At 35.0% G+C, this 19,752-nt stretch overlaps 1 protein-coding gene across 1 annotated transcript in view; it reads left to right on the forward strand.

Annotated features, from left to right (window-relative positions):
- The window catches only part of LOC142318108 (protein/nucleic acid deglycase DJ-1-like), a 49,158-nt gene that overhangs the window by 24,418 nt on the left and 4,988 nt on the right, over positions 1 to 19,752 (forward strand). The window contains exons 2-4 of the mRNA XM_075354643.1: positions 5,421 to 5,582; positions 7,043 to 7,112; positions 15,301 to 15,423. Of these exons, the coding sequence (XP_075210758.1) occupies positions 5,421 to 5,582; positions 7,043 to 7,112; positions 15,301 to 15,423 (355 nt within the window). The remainder of the gene's footprint in view (positions 1 to 5,420; positions 5,583 to 7,042; positions 7,113 to 15,300; positions 15,424 to 19,752) is intronic.

Below are 19,752 nucleotides of genomic sequence, written 5' to 3' on the forward strand. Positions count from 1 at the left end.
AGAGAATAGCTAAAAGGTGCACGGAAGACTTTACCATTTGGTGTACCTATAGTTTGGTGTGAACCAAAGGGTCATGTAACCGATTGTTACTTTTGTTTAACACTGTGTCTGGAATTTCTAAAAATGTAAACATATTGTAAAATATCCTTCATTGCAATCTGCACCTCACAGTGAAATTATTCCAGTTCCTGAGCCATCTGTGAATGTGTGTTTCGAAAGCAGAGATGAAGAATTGGGCAGTACTGAAGAAGATAACAATGATTTTGATTTTGAATTACATTCCAATGAGCCACATCTTGTATCACAAGGTGAATTAAATGACTTGGTTAGGGATTTAAATTTATCAAAAAAACAAGCTGAACTGTTAGGATCAAAACTGCAAGGTTAGAATTTACTTCAAAAAATATAAAAATTTCGGACTTTCGAAGCTGACAAAAAGAACTTTCTCAGTACTTTATTGATGAAAATAAATTGGTTTATTGCACAAATATTGATGAGCTAATGTTGTACTGAGGACAAGTTCATAAACCTGAGGACTGGCGCCTTTTCATCGATTCGTCCAAGTATAGTTTAAAAGTGGTTCTACTACACACCGGTAATAAATATTCTTCAATACCAATAGCTTATGGTATTAATTTGAAAGAGACATACGATATAATGAAAGACTTTCTTGAAAAAATAAATTATAAAAAACATAGCTAGAACATATGTGGTGATTTGAAAGTTATAGCTACTTTGTTAAGCATGTAGTTAGGCTATAGTAAGTACACGTGTTTTCTGTGCAAATGGGACAGCCGAGCTAGAATAACATTATGTTACCAAAGAGTACCAAACATTATGTTTGGTAACATTATGTTACCAAAGAGTAGAACAAACAAGACAACTTAACTCCAAATGATAAAAATATTATTCATGAAATTGAACCAAAAAAAATATTTTTACTCCCTCTCCATATCAAGCTAGGACTAATGAAAAATTTTGTAAAAGCAATTTGTAAAAGCAAAATTTTGTAAAAGAAGGATAATCCCGGATTTTTGTACATCAGACAGAAATTTCCAAGTGTAAATGAAGGAAAGGTTAAAGAAGGAATATTTGTGGGTCTTCAAATAAGAGAGTTGGTCAAATATGATTTATTTAACTCAGTGTTAAATAATGTTGAAGGTGCAGCTTGGGCTTCATTTAAAGACGTTTGTAAAACATTTCTCGGCAAACAAAAATCCGACAATTACCACGATATTGTTAATCATCAAATTGTATTTACAGATCTGTAAGTACGCAAAAAAGCAATTCAAGTAATGGTATCACACTTAGAGAAATATTAAAAAACCTTTTTTTTGTCTATCAGTGTTATTTTGTGTCTGCTCCCGCAAGTCTTTCTGACATTATCACTGCTACAGAATCAGCTTTTAATCACACCTCCCTGAATTCCGAATATTTTCCAGACGTTTTTAACGTTTACAGAGCTGACCGTGACTCCGTTAAATCGAGCAAGAAGTATGGTGGTTGGTCAGTACTTACCGCTCCTCCTATCGCTATCTCCTATCGCTTCCTTACACGTCCTGATTTGGAAAGCTTGGACGAATGCGTCTGGATTGAAATACGGTTGTGTTGCAGGGTCAATCTTCTGCTTGGTATTCAGTATTTTAGTCCTGATACTAGGCCGGATTATTCTGATATCCTGGCTAGAAAAATTGACATTAGTGATTATTATGTAGTTATTATTAGAGACTTCAACGTCCAAATATTGAGTGGAAAATAGAACTGTTAGTAACAATGATCACTTTTATGCCATGAAGAAGGCCGAAATTTAATTTAATTTTATGGATGACATAAATTTACATCAGAATAATTCTCATTTACCTGTCGATGGCTCATACATTTTAGATCTTGTTTTATCCAATGGTGCTGTGGATGTTAGTTTAGAGGCTGACCATCTTCTCCTTCCTGATATGGCAATGATACGCTTTCTATTAATAGCCCTGTCAGTGATGTAGTATTCTGTAATGGTACTACTGAATTCTTAAATTTCAATAAAGTTGGTTTATAACAGTCTGTAGATGGGATTGACTGGGAAGATGTTTATCAATCACCCAATGTTGACAGTGCTGTCTTTGTTTTTAACGGCATTCTTTCTTCAGCTATACATAGGCATATTCCTTTGTGTTGACCAAGTTCAAAAAAAGTTCCGAGTTGGTTTTCATCTAGCCTGATCAAGTGTATTAAACAAAAGCATGAAAGAAAACCATTATTATGATCTACTATTAAAACGTTTCTGAATTGCATAGTAAGGCTAAAACTCTCTTAATAGCTGATAGTTTAAAAAGGACCAGGCTGGCTGAGAATGGCCTCGTGATTCCTCTGAGATCATTCTCATGAAGAGAACTTATTTCGTTACGTGAAGTCAGCACTAAAAGATTCTGGCGGAATTCGCCCGCTGAAAGTTGGTAATTGGATTATTGTTGACGGTTCAGAATTATGTGAAGAATTCGGTAAGCGTTTTCAGTCTATCTACAAATCTTGTCAACAGGACGTTTGCAGGATTGATTTTGGGATCCTTGGTGACGTTATCGTCGACATTCCGGTTGTGACTGTTGAGGAGGTTGAGTTGTTCATCAAACGTCTGCGTCCCCGTTCTGGGGCTGGTATCGATGGAGTGCCACCTTTTATCATTAAAGGCATCTTTAATCTGGTTGCTCCAGTTTTATCCTGGATTTATAATATTAGTCTGCAAAACGGAATGTTCCCGTCCAGTTGGAATTGATGCATTTGTTCCACCTGTGCCAAAGAAAGATGATCTTCACTGTATCGATAACTATCTTCCGATTTCGGTCATTAATGTTGTTGCGAAAGTGGCTGAAAGAATAGTTTACCGGCATCATAGTTTACACATCGCTGGAGAAAGTAGTCCGCCCGTATCAGCACGGTTTTCGCGAAGGTAAATCCACTATGACTAATATTAACGATATGCTAATTATTCGCTGCTCCAGAAGTTGAATCTCGTAAACCGGTTGATGTTGTTTATTTTGACTTTCGTAAGGCATTTGACACCGTGCCTCATGATCATCTACTTCTGTTGAAACTTAGCTGCCTCGGTGTTAGTGAAGCAATATTAAAATGGTTGCGGAACTATATTACTGTTAGACCTTTACGCGTGAAAGTGTTCGGTAGGATGTCTGGTGAGTTCAAGGCTGTTTCTGGGGTACCTCAGGGATCCAACCTTCGTCCATTGTTATTTGTTCTATTTATAAAAGATGTTGGACTGGATATTTCTTCTAAGGCATTATTGCATGCTGACGACCTTAAAATTATACAAGGGTTAACAGCTATTCTGATCATGAAGTTCTGCTATCTGATATAATAAATGGTCAGTTGGTAACAGAATGCCGGTTAATTTGGCAAAAACAGCTCTTTTACTTATTATAGAAAACCCCTCACGACGAAGTATACCTACCTGGTCAGCACCCAATACACCATGTTAAATAAAATTATTTCTGATCTTGGGGTTTATTTTATTCAAAATTCATTTTCAGTAAACATGTAAGTAGGAGATAGTCTTCAATTCCTGAAGGAATCTTGGTTTTCCTCTTTGGGTTAGTCAGCATTTTCGGTATGCAAATACCATCCTGCACCCATATAAAACTATGGTTAGACCCATTCTTGAATATTGTGCTGCCGTCTGGAATTGTATTAGGGAATATATGTGAAATAGCATAGAAGCAGTGCAAAAGCGACTATTCTATATGCTGAGTCTTCATTGTTATATCTCTTCTTTTAAGAGATATCAGGAGGAGTGCTGTTTTCAGAAGATGCAGCCGCTCATAGTCAGGTGCATTATACACAAGCTTGTCTTCACCCATAAAATGGTTAATGGGGTTATTGAATGCGATTTAGGCAACATAACCATTCGTGTTCCTTTTATTCACTTAATAGGCACTATCTGTTTAAATGGTGTAACAATGGTGGTTGACACCTACAGCAACGTGTATTAAAAGGCCAAACGAGTATGGTTGTGTGGTTGATGAATTTCGCGTTAAACCCTGCAACATAATAAGTTTATTAGAGTAGAATTTCTTGTTAGAACTTGGTTACATTAATATTTTGTTTCTATATTGTTTTTCTATGTATTTGTTTATTTAATGTATTATTTTTGACATTCCCCTGCTTCATGCATCCCGTGATAGGATTAGTGCATACACGAAGGCTCTCTTTACTGTTTATCTTCACATTAAAGAAGGCCATTCTGCTATCCTGTTAGGGCTCTTTTTTCAGGAAGTTTTGGATGATTGTAAGGAGAGATGTGGAGGCCATCAAAATTTAAAAAAAGGATTATTATTATTATTATTATTATTATTTTATTTATTCTCTGAAAAATAATATTATAGAGAACTTCATAAATTGAAAGATCTATATTGTAACTGATTGCTAATTTTTGTACATTTTTCATTAAAGTCTTTTCTCTAGCATTTTTGGCAGAATCAGCTGAAAATGCTTTTATTAGTTTTCTCATTAGTTTAGGATCAGTAAAATATGAATTTTTCTTATATGTTATAAATTAATCTCATTTCTCATTCTTTTATCTTCAAGGTGAAATTCCCTGACACACTCCAGTGTTGTAAAATCATTAGGTTTTAAGAAATGGAAATGTAATAGGATTTGGTTTTTAGAAATTAAGAAATTGTTTTAAGAAATTACTCTCTTGTGCAATCCACTTTTCTTCACTGATATTTTACCCATCCATGGTAACTGCTCTCATCAATGGGATTTTTTCAAATCATAAACATAAATGAAAAAACTTAAATAGTATTAAAATTCATTTTAAAACCCAAGACAGTAATTAAAGTGCTTTGAAGAATGTCTATAAACCACTGTATACTTACACACATCATAGAGTTCGTACTTAATAGGCAATCATATTTATGCACTTACTCATCATAATTACAATACCTTCATAACGACATTTTAGTGCTATCATAGATCGTTTGATATGGAACTACTTTGAGTTGTTAAATAGAAAAGAAAAATTTTTCACTGTTGGAAATGTATCAGTAGTTTTATTTTCCCTAATGTATGTAACTTTTGATTCAGAATATTTCTTAGGTTTTATTTTACATTAACAAAAACTTCAAAAAAACGTCTAAATCTTCGCTAACATATTTTTAATAATTACAAATTTTCAGTAAATATTTATTGAAATATTTCAGTAAAAATTTAGTATTTTTACTCAGTAAAAACTATATGTCGCTTTTTCCAATTAGATTCTCTGTTCTCTAGATTATGCAATATAAAATATTCTCTAAATTATGCAATCTTTTTAGACTGAGTTTAACCATACAGCATAGCTTTTCATTGCTTTTAATCTGGATTTTTCTCTATTAATGTGAAATGCAATCATCAGTCAGCTAATCATTACTTTTTTTCAGATGGATGTCAGAGTGGCTTCAATGACAAAGACATTAGAAGATGTAGTGGGTATAAATGATATAATGTTTTTCCCTAATTCCGGAAACATGGCTGCTTATCTTAATATGCCCTATGACATTGTAATTTTATGTGGAGACTATGGAAACAAGTATCTACTGAAAGTAAGTTTAATAACTTATTGCAGATCTCAACAATTTTTTTAAAATATAGAATATTTCCTCTCATATCCTTATTAATGGTCAGGAAACTGTTGTCTACCCAAACATGAGTTAATAGATCATTTCTATTATCTAGGAATCCTGCTGTGAAACTTCATTTCTACAGAAATACATATTTCTACATTCCACTCATCAATGTGTGTTTAGCACATTACTTCACAAACTTACATTACATGCCCTCTTCAAGGTGAAGAAGACACTAATGAAACATTGATGCATACCTAGCTCAATTGCAGTAAGGATGATTAGATGATTGATAAAAACTTTTCCTCTCACTTCTCTGCAAAAATAAAAAAGTTTTTGTCAAGACCCTTCACAAATCTTCTTAATTCCATGTCCAAGTAAATTACATGTTCAAAGTATTTAATGATTTTCCAGCTTCAGAGCTTTTTATTCATTGCCTAATTTATATCTCTAAAATTCTGAATTGAAGCTATTGCATGAAAATTAACAAACCAACTGTGTTATCTATCATTGTCGTTCAGGGTTTTAAGCCCTTAAAATTTGTTTGTTGTGAAGTTCTCTAATACCTCAATCTTTATTCTTGTAGATTTTTCATAATTTTTAGTACTTCCCATTTCTTTTTCTTAAAATAATTAAACTTTTACAACTGACTGCCATCTTTGCCTTTACTTTCAATTCTATGAACTCTCCATTTTATTCTTGAAAATATATATCTCTATTCATATTCCCTGAAATAACTTGAAATATTCAGTTACATTTCTTTACCTTTTATGATTCTAATTTTTTCTTTTAATATGATAAAACTGTAGATATGACCCGAGAAAATATCTCCTTATTGGTTAGCTTTGTGTTTTAGAAAACAATTTTCTTTTTCCAACCTTTATTACTTCATTTTAATTTTTAACTTTTTATTTTTTAAAATAAATACACCCTTAGCTAAATGAAATACTAAATTCTTTTCTCAGATTAAAACCATATTTATCTAATCTAAAATCTTGAAGTTAACTCCATACATCATTTGATGTTACATTAATACCTCTACAAAAGACAAAGCAGGAGCAAATTTAACTCACATCTGAAAGGAAAACTGAAAGATTACAATTGATATTACAAACTGATGCTTTTAAAATGTAAGAAAAAACTAATTCTTGTGCAGTACTCTTATTGAACTTGTACACACAATATAAGGAGACACTATGAATTATCCTTACAATATTTGATAAGCTAACTGGTAATTTTATTACATAAGTTTTATGAATAAAGCTTTCCAAAAACTAAAATTTTAATGTTCTTCCTATTGAACTTAAAAGAGATTGAAAATATTTCTTAGAGTTAAAAACTTTTTAGATAAAATTGTGTATAACATTTGGAACACTCTTTATGTAGTAATGAATGTACTTATTTTGTACACTTAAATATGAAACTTTTCATCTTTTTAGGACAAGGAAGTTAAGGATGTGTTAAATTATCAACAAAAAAAAAAAAAATGGATAGGTGCAATAGGAGAATGTAAGTAAGAATATGATTTTATGTAATAGAATGACAGTCTGATACATTTTAAAATGATTCCCTTTTATAAATGTTAACAATTTACTTTCAAATTGCATGAAAATTGTTCTTCCAAAAAATTTTTGTAGTTAATTATTTCAATGATATGAAAACTTTTTCTAAATAAAAACTGCATTAGCCTTTTTTTTTTATTACTAGCCAGTCAGAGCTCACTTTTTTCGCCTGACCGTCTAGCCAGGGGGTGGAGCTCCATGAACCCCCGACGCCTTTGTATCCTCATTTTTGTTAGAATATTATGTATTTTACAGATATTCATTAAATAAAAAAATAATTGTAATTATACATAATTACGTTTCTGTTTCCATGGTGACAGAAATACAATAAAGTAAAAGGATTAATACATTTACATATTATAAATATGCATCTTTCTTATCAAGAAGCATGATACTTGTTTATTTTTATACAATTTCAAAAAACTTATGACTACAATAGTTTTATTTTATTTTTAAATTTAAAAAGATAATAAGTATAATAAATGTTCATGAAAACATCTGTTTATAGTACACAAAAGAATTTATTATACAGTTGTTAGTTCAATTTTTTCCACTCGATAGTAGCGCTTCATTCAATATAAAAATCTGAGCACATACAGCAAACATACCAACACACCAACATTTTTAATGTAGGGAAGGTCTTTGTGTTATTATGTAACAATAATATTACATCAAATCTTAATTTAAAGAAATAAATATGTATTAATCACTCCTTCATAATTTTATTTATTTATGTTAACATTCAAGAACAACCATAACATTAAAATGTTATTATTCTAATTTTAAATGTTATTCAATTTAAACTGAAAATAGGAAAATAAAAAACCATTGACGAAAAAATTTACTTAAAATCTAAAACTAAAAGGTCATTTCAATTGTCAATCATTGAGGTAGACAAAGTAGAAACAGTAAATTAAAAGAAAAACTAATAATTATGAAATGAGTATTTCAAACAATGTTTATAAAATAAAAGTTAAAAATTCAAAATATTACTGACCAGAAATGTATGAAGTATCATTTTAGGCCGTAATTGAGATCATCAGATTTGCTTAAAACTAATGAAATCTTCAAATCAGATTATCCACCAAAAACCTCTTATATAATCGTAGTATAATAATAGATTTCAAGCTAGAGATATCATGAACCTTAAACCTGTCAAAGAAAATATCCCATTCAAAATTTAAGGGAAGAAATACAAATTTTTTCAAAAGAAATTATTATTATTGAATGTATCATCTTTTATATTATTATTATTATTCGTGGCCTACGTACTAAGTCTTCCGAGGTTTACGCACCTTTTACCGATTTTGATTATGACTTCATTGCACTGACGGAAACTTGGCTATCGGACGTCCACAGTAATATAAACTTCTTCCCGGAATCATATAAAGTGTTTCGTTCAGACAAAAACTATGAATCTTCCGTTGCTGACCGTGGCGGAGGCACTTTAATCCCTGTTAAAGACAATATTAAATGTGTTCGACGCAAGGATCTGGAGATGACTCCCGAATCGGTCTGGATCGAGGTACCAAGAACTGCATCCAAAAACCTAATACACGGTGTTCATTATTTTTCACAATCTGTGCACCCATCTGTTTTGGAACACTATTTTAATGATTTAATTTTACAAACAGATTCCGTAAAATACGACATAATAATGACTGGTGACTTCAATACACCCGGTGTGGTCTGGAATGATCGCACTTTCTTTCCGGTTGCAATTATTATTCTAAATGTCGATCTAAGCACATCAATCTCGTAGAATTTTTGAACCTAGGATTTTATAACCATAATTCTACACAAGGAACTAACCTAGATCTTATTATTCTATTGACGAATGTAACTTAGTCAACTCTTTCTTCGGACGGTGTTGTGCACCCGGATAAACATCATCCTCCGTTCACAATAATCATTTTCGTTCATTCATGATCATGTTACAAATCGTCCCACGTATAATTTTAGAAAGGGAGACTTTAAATCTCTCTTTATAGACGTGACGAATGCAGATTGGGCCAATGTTCTTCTGTGTCCTAACCTTGACGAAGCTGTGACGAATTTCTATCAGGTCATCAGTAAAGCTGTAGCCAAGAATGTTCCTATCACTCGTCGTCGATCTTCTAAATTTCCGTTCTGGTTTTCAGCCGAACTTATAGCGCTGATTAAAAAGAAAACAGTATTACATCGTCGATTTAAATTAACGAGGCTTACTTCTGATTATCACACGTTTTCAGAGCTACGGAAGAAAGTTAAATTGATGCTTTCTCGGGATAATTATAACCATGCAAAGTTCATCGAAAGCGATCTAACGTTCAAGCCTTCAAGGTTTTGGAAATACGTCTCAAAACATAAATCTAACCCAGAAAGAGTAGTTGCACCTCTGATCGATAATGGATCAGTCACCGATCCTCAAGTGCTATGTACTCGTTTTGGGGAGTACTTTCAATCTGTGTTTTAGTCTTTTCCAGAGGATGTACAAGCGAATACATCTTCAACGTCCAAAGATCGGATAACTGTGCTGAGCTTGATATACCCTATGTTAGCGTCGATTTAGTATTAACCACCATTAACGGAATTAATCACAAGGCAGCCATTGGACCTGATGGCATACCACCATTTATTATTAAAGGCGTCAGCAGCGTGATCCCTCCTATACTGGCCTCATTGTGCAACTGGAGCTTGAAATCAGGTACCTTCCCCAGCCTATGGAAAAAGGCGATCGTTACCCCGATTCCCAAGCCTGGTGTCCCCCATATTTCTAATTTCCGCCCCTATCTCCGTCCTATCCTCCTTTTCTAAAATTTTTGAATCAATCCTATCTCATATATCTCAAAACATCCAACATAAAATCTCCGCTTCTCAACACGGCTTCATGCAGTCCCGTTCCACAACCACAAACCTCAATTGTTTCCTTGACAAAATTGGTCCTATTGTTGAATTTCGGGCCAGGTGGACGCTATTTATTTTGACTTTCAAAAAGCATTTGACAAAATGCCTCATTACCTGCTCCAAAAGAAGTTGGCTGTATTTGGGTTCAGTGAGCATCTTGTAAAGTGGATCTCTTCATACTTGAATCTTTGCTGTTAGGTATGCTGAATGCACTTCCCAACGAGAATTCTCTGCAATCTCTGGAGTTCTACAGGGTTCCAACCTTGGCCCGTTGCTGTTTCTACTTTTTATCAATGATATTACTGAATCCGTCTCTGTTGGTCTGAGTTTGTATGCCGATGACCTTAAAATATGTCTCCAGATTAAAAGCTTACATGATCACCTAATGTTACAACATAATATTAATCATATTTACCAATGGGCAATGAGAAATCACATGCCGCTAAATTTCTCAAAAATAAAACATTTCCGTTCTCCCGAAAAACTAACATTGCTTTCTATAATTATACAATAAATTTTTTTCCTATTAATACTGTAAACTCCATCACCGATCTAGGCATACTCCTTGACTCCAAGCTATACCTTGCTAAACACGCAGACATGATTGTGAGCAGAGCGAAGAGAAATCTTGGTCTTTTGAAATGGATTGCGAGACCTTTTGTTGATCCTCGAACTTGTGTCTTACTCTTCAAGTCACTTGTTCGAAGCCAGTTTGAATAATATTCCACCTCAACCTGGAATTTTCGAAGAGACTGTACATCGAATAACATTGAATCCATTCAGAACAACTTTCTATCTTGGCTGACTCACAAATTTAAACTTGACCATCTTGGCAAACAACAGCTTCAATTACTACACAATTTACCATCTCTTGTATGTCGAAGAGAATATTTTGATTTACTGTTTTTCCATAAAGCATTACACGGGTGTAATCCTACGGAAAACGAAATCCAGTTACGTATACCCGGACGCAATATTAGAAACTTTTGTCCTCTTGCATACTCTACACAACTTATCTCACCCACAGAGAGATGCGCTTCAACTGTTGTAAACAAATATGATAAAATAGACTTTTTCCAACCGAGGAAGAATTTTGTTTTTGAACTGAGTAGGTTTTACTCCGGTATGATATAGATATTAAACGCATATAAACCCATAATACTGGATTACTACAGAACTTCACTAACCCTCTTCTGCTTGACCATAGTTAAGTTATATAAATTAAAACAATTTTCTATTAATAAATAAATATTTTAATAATTAAAATCAATTAATATTGTATGACAATGATGTAAATTTCTTTTATGTCTATTTTTTCCTGCACATATATATATTGACAGTGTTGTATAAGTAACTGAAATTCTAATAAAATGTAATTGGATGAAGGAGATAAGATGTAAATTTTTGAATTTATAACTATTATTATTATTGTTATTAAACTATATTATTTAAATTTGTTTCCTGAATTATGTGTATTTTTAATTATGTGTACATGTTTATCTGTAATCTTGTATTTATGTAAAGACATATAATAATATAATTGTGTAACATAATTAAAACACCAGTATTACTCTTATTTTTATGAACTAATGATTATATGAACTATGATTATGAACTAATGACTAATAATTATTATGAACTAATGATTAAATTTTGTATTTTTAATTTAAATTGAAATTTTTAATTTATATTTAATGTATTTTTTTTTATGTACTGTTGTGTAATATACAAAGGCTATAGGTAGCTGTCCTATTGCACAAATAATACAAACAAATAAATTAAATAATTTTTTTTTCGCTTGTTTTTACGGGCATCAACTACTAGGGTCATTAGCCTTCGTCACATTCTTTAAAAGAAATTAGTATCACCATCTGGATCGTCATATGTAAGGGTGTAAAGAGCCCTTACATTTTATTTAAAAGCACAAACTTCACAAAATACATTAAGACAAAAACAACAAAGACAAACACAACACTTACGGGGTGTAAAGGGCCCCGATATTAAAAATTGAGATAAAAATCTCAATGAACATGAAATTAAAAATATATGTCTATACAATACCATACCATATCATTATTCTACCTGGCTCGTTTATTAATTTGTTTAAGCACCCTCGGGGCGAACAGAACCGCCGTGAAGCAGTATATTAGTCACGCCAGGATCCCGTGGCAGTTGACTCCTTATAAACAGGCTACAGGCATCCATTGCGCTTACCCATAGCCTCGCGCCCTCAGTCCACCCTTGAGGGTCCCCCATGCCATCATTGGACACACCCCGACTCACTGCTCTTGAAACCAGACGAGCCAGGATGGCCTAGGCAAGAGGGCTACCTCCCGTCACTACACGTGCCACGCTTCGAGACTCCCATATACATGAAGAATTCCTCTTAGAGATTCTTTAACACAGCTTTAAACATTTCCAACTTTTACAGACTTCTAACAAGTCCACTGGCGTGTAAATAAGCAACTATCTTTTCTTCATTTCCATTATCCAGATCAGCAGTAATGTCATTTCTTAGACGGAACCTCTTTCTGAGGTCCTTATATATTGTACACTCTTCTATTAGATGCTTAATTGTATTTTATTGCAAACACCGCACATTGGTCTCTCTTCGCCGGTTAACAAATATGAATTTGTCAATCGCGTGTGACCGATTCTGAGTCTGGTCACAGCTACTTGTTCACGGCGAGTCAACTTAAAGTCGCTTTTCCATTTATATGGAGAAGTTTTCACTGAGTTTAATTTTGTATTTAAACTCCTCCATTCAGCATTCCACTTGTTTTTTACTATGTTTGTTAGACGTTTTTTAACATCTGCCACTCTTACAGGAAATGCATCCAAATCATCGCAGACTGTTGCCTTTCTGGCAGCTTCGTCTGCGCTCTCATTACCTGTAATACCAGCATGCCCTGGAGTCCATACAAATACGCATCGCTGTCCTCGTTGATTAAGAACGTATAAAATGGACAGGATGTTTGCAATTAGGACATCCTTAATGTTCTTGTTCCGAGTTGCGACAAGTGCACTTAAAGAATCGGAACATATTAGCACTCTCTCTTCGCAATAGTGTTCAGTGTAGCGAAGAGCTTGCTGAATTGCAGTAAGTTCTGCCGTGTAGACACTGGCTACATCTGCAGTTTCCAAAAATGGGCTTCTCCATTTACATATATGGAGCATTCAACACCATGTAGCTGACCTTTTTCAGGGTTTTTACTTCCTGCACAGCTACTTCATCTTTGTAGACAGGACAGTTCCTTGATCTACAAGAATGTGCTCCTTTACAGTTGATACATGTAGGAGGCTCTTTGCACAGCTCTCCTTCATGCACCTCTTCACCGCACATGCATATTTGCGGTCTTTCACATCTAAGAGCGGTGTGGCCGAAGCGTTGGCACTTAAAGCACCTCATTGCATTTAGTAATTTCCCGATCAATGAGAAAAGGACTCATCCTCGAGAAATGTCCATCCTCCTTTGTAATGACCAAATATTTGGGTTTCGGTACATTACTACTCTTAAAAAAAGCTTTTTGCAAGCTTTTTCTAGCATCAATCTCAATCCTTCGTGATTCTGCACTCTTTCTCCATTTTGCCTCAGGCGAAACGGCCGGTTCTAGACGAGGGTGTTTACGTGAACCCTCTGCCACGTTTGGTTGTTCAGTTTGCATGAACGGTTAATCCCTTCTGTAGTAAGGCTAGCCGCCGGGGTACACCCCCACTCCAGGGCTACCAACCCTGGAGGTCCGTTCCGGTACTCCGGTGGAACCGGCATATGTCCTGGCAGAGAGCGGATGCGCAGTCTCTGCACTGACTCCAGGCCCTTACACACCGAGGCTTTCAGGGCTCCCATGCCCCGAACAACTTGGGCACCTTAACTACATGCTTGCCATCGCGGAGGGCATGTGGACAGCGAAAGGTCTCCGTTACACCTGCAAATAACTTTGACCGTGGCCGCCACATCGCCAGCTCTAAAGGTAGTATCAATCCATTTCCATAATCATTAAGAATTTCGTATCTGCAGGTGGCCGCGAAATCCAGTCCTAACATTCGGCCTGTAGATGAAATTCGGCCGAAAAATAAGCATATCCTAGAACAACACTCGGAACCCCGTTAGCCAGCTATATGTAATGTACGTATGTACAGCTGTTGCCGCCCTGGACGTGGAACGTAGATGTTGTGTTCCGGACGTGGGGATTACCTACCTCAGGGCATTATTATTAGGTCAAATAGTAATTAATGGTCTTACACCAGAAAATCTCATAAACTGGTTGGGGTACAACAATGAGAACTGGGAATGGTTCCGCAGGTTCGCCGGGGAGGTCCTGCGGGCCAAAGAGGATGAAGACAGAAGAATGGGAGTATAAACAGTAGGGTAGGGCGGACAGTCACTCCATGGAGGGCCTGTACGCCTTGGTGTGCGGGTACCTGAGAAGGAGGTGAACTCCAGGGGAGTTTGAGTTTGGGTTAAAATAAAAGACCAAGTCCCGGTCGGCGGGGTCGTCCCTGCGGGAGCCTAGGCTCTTTGTGGGGTCGGCGCTGTCGATTAGAGGCCAAAAGCGTAAAGACCGAGTCCCGGTTCCCTGCTAAGGCGCTGGGGGACGGCATAGCCGGACCTTGGCTCTAAAGCGGGGGATTAGAGGCAGGCAATGTAAAACAAAAGATCCGAGACCGGGGAGGCCAACCTGCCGTGCCGGACGTATAGCCGGCGGGTGGGGGACGCCTCCTTTGAGAGTAAAAGGACACTCTCCCCGACTGAGTATACTTAATTGGATATCCGGTCGGGGAGAGTTGGGAAAAAAAAATATAAAAAAAAAAAGGGCATCATTATTATTATTATTATTATTATTATTATTATTATTATTAATATTACAGATCAATATAAGGCAAAATAATACCAAAATTTTGGGAAAATGACTTTACCTTTTTTTCTCAAAAAAGAATCTATTTGCTATTAATTAAAGCGCAAAGTAGTTAGTATTTGTAATATTCCTACAGAATTAATATATCATTATTATGTAGTAACCTACGATTAAGCAGTCATTAACGAATTTTTAATTTCTACAACAATTCTAATTAATTGTTGTTAATTCTAATTAATTGTACTTACAAGAATTAAGTAGAGAGAAATATGTATATTTGAGAAATTTATCCATTTCCTGTTCAAGCTTGAAAATATTAATAAAAATTTTCTCAGTAGCAAAATAAAAAATTGACACCAAAATAATTTATTCTAACGAATATTTTTGTTTCAGCTATTTATGTGCTTAAAAAATACAAAATAGGTCGTTCGTCAAGGATTGCTTGCCCATTTAAGGCACAAAAAGATATGAGCAAGGATTATGTAATTGACTTAATTCATAAGGTTGTTGTTGATGGTAAGTGTTATTCTTAATAAATTTAATGATTTTATGTAGCACTTATAACAGCATTTTATGCAGTATTTATATAAATATCCTTATGCAGTATTTACAAGAGAAAATAAGGACATTATCTATAACCTCACTGACCTTATAATTTCTGAATTCCATTTAATAATCTTTCTTTAACTTGTTTTTTTAGTTGCTGCAGTTGGTTTGCTTGGCATTTCTCCTGCCACAACCCCATTCGGTCATCCTAAAGCATAAGACCGAATGTCTGTGCCACAAACGGCTACTGGGCCCCGAAACAGTTTAGCGCCCAGTGTCCTAAATAGCTCCTAGAGCTTTCCTAACAGCATGAGCGGACTAAGCGCAGCGCCATACACCACCGGCTTACGTGTCCCAACCGCTCACTTGTCATATATAACTAAAATGGGTACGTGCACCTCGTCAACTGCTAAAAATATATATGACTTCAATAAATAAATTTATATCGTAAAGACAGCAATTCGCTGCTAACCCTAGGTCGCTGAATGCCAGTAAGTACGTCCACCATATAAAAGCGCTTGGAGCGTTAGTTGACTGGTGACCAGCCATAATTCTTGGGTAGCTTCCCACAGCAGCGAAATAGGAATTTTTCACTTAAATAAACTACTGATGACGGTTGAACAAAGCAACGGCATCAAGAAACGCCCACGCGGTCCGACAATAAGGCTCACGCCATATTGACTCGCCGCTTATGAGTGGCCAATTTCCCCCTTCACCTCTTAAGTTCCAGGGTGGCCTGAGTTCTAGCCCCTGCAAGAGCTGGGCAGTCGAACATTACATATTCGTTTGACTAGACCTCCCCGCAGACGCACAGCTCATCAGCTGCGAAAATATCAAAACTTGTTTGCTTTACTCGGTCGCCACAAACAATCAGCTAAACGACATTTTGAGACTTCGCAGCACCCTATCTAAAGGTAATACTTAAGAAATACCATAGTCGTTTATTCATATTTACGCCATCTCTTTGTCTGGCCGAGAATTTTGATAACACCAGCCTCAGCTTGGTATTACCAAAGAAACAAGAGGTGGCTGATAATGCTATTGATTGGTGTTGATAGCATTTTATTAATAGTCACTCCAAATGCACAATAATATGAAATTAAGATTTACTTTCTAAAGTGAATTAATTATTAATTTCAGTAAGTTCAGCTTTCATATACGGTGTACAAAAAATAATGTCGGGTTTTAAAGCTATCTAATATCTCTTTGACTTACAGTAATAAATCACAAATAAAATGAAAACGTAACTCTAAAGTTTTTTATTACGTAAGTACTCAATGTGTGCATTCTATTACGCGGTGCATATCCAGCCGGTGGAAGAGTTTGTCCCACACTTTAACCAGCATGTCTGGAGTAATGGAAGCGACAGCTGTTTCAATCTTGAGCTTCAATTCAGATAGATCACAAGATAGTGGAGGCACATACACAAGATCCTTTATAAAACCCCAAAGAAAAATCACATTGGGTCAGTCAGGTGACTTTAGAGGCCATCGCAAACAAGCTGTGTCATCGGATCCATGCTGACCGATCCAGCGGTTGGAGAAAACGTCATCCAACCGATCCCGAACAGTTAAACCACTGAGAAGGCTCACAATCCAGTTGCCAAATAAAATTCTCTGGTCTATCTTACAGTTGAAGAAAGAGCCATGTATCGCAGCAAATCCAAATAAGTAACTCCTGTTACGCTTCTTCACCGAAAAAGAACGGCCCTTATATTTACCTTCCAGATATTACATAGAAAGAATTTAACTTCGAGGAACACCATATACCTCATCCAAGAGATATAACAAATTAAAACCCCGACATTTTTTTGTTTCTTTTTTTTGTACACTCATATATCAACTGAGTGTAATGTTTACATTACACTCACATTACACTCCTGTGTTGGTTTTGTGAAACCAACACAAAAATTTTAATGTCTCATAATGGTTAATCAGACAACCGTTGGTTATAAAGATCACGCTAACCTTATTGCCCACGTCATTCTGAGGTAAATTTATGATTGTTAAAAATTCTTCATCCTGTAGAAATACTAAAAATAGTGAGTATAAGGGTAAGAGACACATCAATAAAAATGATAATTTATAAAAAGGACAACATTGATTGGTCTTTCCTTTTAGAAAGAAATAGACATAAAATACTTTTATTATTTTATTCATCATCCACCATTATATTCAGTACAGTTATTTATGTTAATTAACCGTCTTAAAGGACTGAATCTTTAGTGATGTAATTCACTATATCATGCATACATATATTTAGCTAGAGCTAATGAGTGGAAATGACCGATTCCATTGTTAAATAAAGAATTACTTACAGCAAAGAACTATTTTACATTACATTTGCATATTTTTTAAAGTCTCTATTTTATTTTATTATCAGTACTAATAAATGAACCATCTTACTAGATAATAAAACAACACATTTTACAGAGACATCTGTTGGTCCTTAAACTGACTTCAGTTTTCGTTTTCAATAACATCAAAAAAAATTTTATTACATTAAAAATATGAGTATATCCTTGATTTTTTATTATTATTATTATTAATACAATAACAATAATTCTGTGGCTCCACATCTCCAATTACAGCCACCCCAACCTACATGAAGAAACGTTAACAGGGAAGGACCTACTCTAACATGAAGAAAGTGTATAGAACAGTAAAGAAAACCTTGGTGTAGCTCATCAGTCCTCATGTAGTCCTATCAGGGAATGTATAAAACACGGAAACGTCAGAACACTTAACAGAATATAGATAAAATCTAAACTACAAAATAACTTTCTAATGCAGCAGATCAAACTCACTAAAAACACTAACATGCAAATCACTAACAACAAATGAGATGCCAGTAAGAAAACGTTTTCAAATATATTCATTATATTGCTGGATTTAAAATCAAATGTATCAGCCAGCCAACCATGCACATTAAGCCTGTTAATACATTTTTCCAAAGGAGTCAACCTGCTGTCATTAAATTATTTAAACAGAAAGTGCCTACTAGATCAAACTAAAGGTACTCGTAAGCTTACATTTCTCAAATCACATTCAATAACCCCCAAGAACAGCACACTACACCTGACTTTGAGCAACTGCATCTTCCAGAAACAGCACTCATCCTTGCAGTTTTCCAACTAAGACTCACCCTATAGAATAGTTGCTTCTGTTCTGTTTCTTTACTACTTGAGGAATAGTCCCATCACAGTTCAGCACAATATTAAAGAATAGGTCTAACCATAGTCTTACATAGGTACAAGATGGTATTTGCGTAATGAAAATACCGAATAACCCAAAGAAGCAAACCAAGATTTCTTCTGGACTTGGAAATTATCCTACTTACATACTCATTAGAAATAAACTTTGAATCGAAGTAAATCCCAAAATTTAAAATACCTAAAATGCTTTGTATAGAATGCTGACCAATCCTGTAGATATATTTTATCATAAGGGTTTTCCTACAGTAGGTTACAAGAGCTGTTTTGCCAAAATTAAGCGTCGTACTATTATCAACTGACCGTTTATGAATTATATTATAACCAGACTGCGAAACCTCATGTTCAGAATAGCTGTTAACTCTAGCCATGATTTTAAGTCGTCAACATAATTATAATAATGCCTTAGAAGAGATATCCAGGCCAATATCATAAACAGAATAAATAACAAAGGGCCAAGGTTGGAATCTCAGGTACTCCGAATACAGCCTTAAACTTATTTGAGACTGTACCTAAAACGTTCTCATGGTATGTTCTATTTGTAATTTAGCTCCACAACCACACCAACATCCCAGCGGCCAAGTTTCAACAGAAGTAAATCATGAGGCACAGTGTCAAACGCTTTCTAAAATCGAAATATATAATGACCACTTGTTTACGGGATTCCACTTCTAAAACAGTAAACAGCATCATATCACTTAAAATAGTCGTCATAGATTTACCTACACAGAAACCGTGCTAATTCGAAGAAATGTCTTCTCTAGCGAAGCATTAAGGTGTCGGTAAACCATCCTCCCAAATATTTTGGCATAGACACTGACAACAGTAATCGGACGATTTCTGTTAAACACAGATTGAGGATCACCATTTTTCGGCACTGACGAAACAATCCCACACTTCCAAACAACTGGGAAAATGACTAGACAGCGCAGACTGAAATTGTATATCTAACATAAAACAGGAGTAATTAAACTAGGAATACCCTTAATAATAAACGGTGGGTCTCTGTCAATACCAGCAGCAGTACGGGGACGAATTATCTGAAACAAGATTCAACATCTTCGGTCGTTATAATAGGAATATCAAAA

This window comes from Lycorma delicatula, chromosome 1 (genome assembly GCF_047948215.1).
Source record: "Lycorma delicatula isolate Av1 chromosome 1, ASM4794821v1, whole genome shotgun sequence".
NCBI classification, from domain to species: Eukaryota; Metazoa; Arthropoda; class Insecta; order Hemiptera; family Fulgoridae; genus Lycorma; species Lycorma delicatula.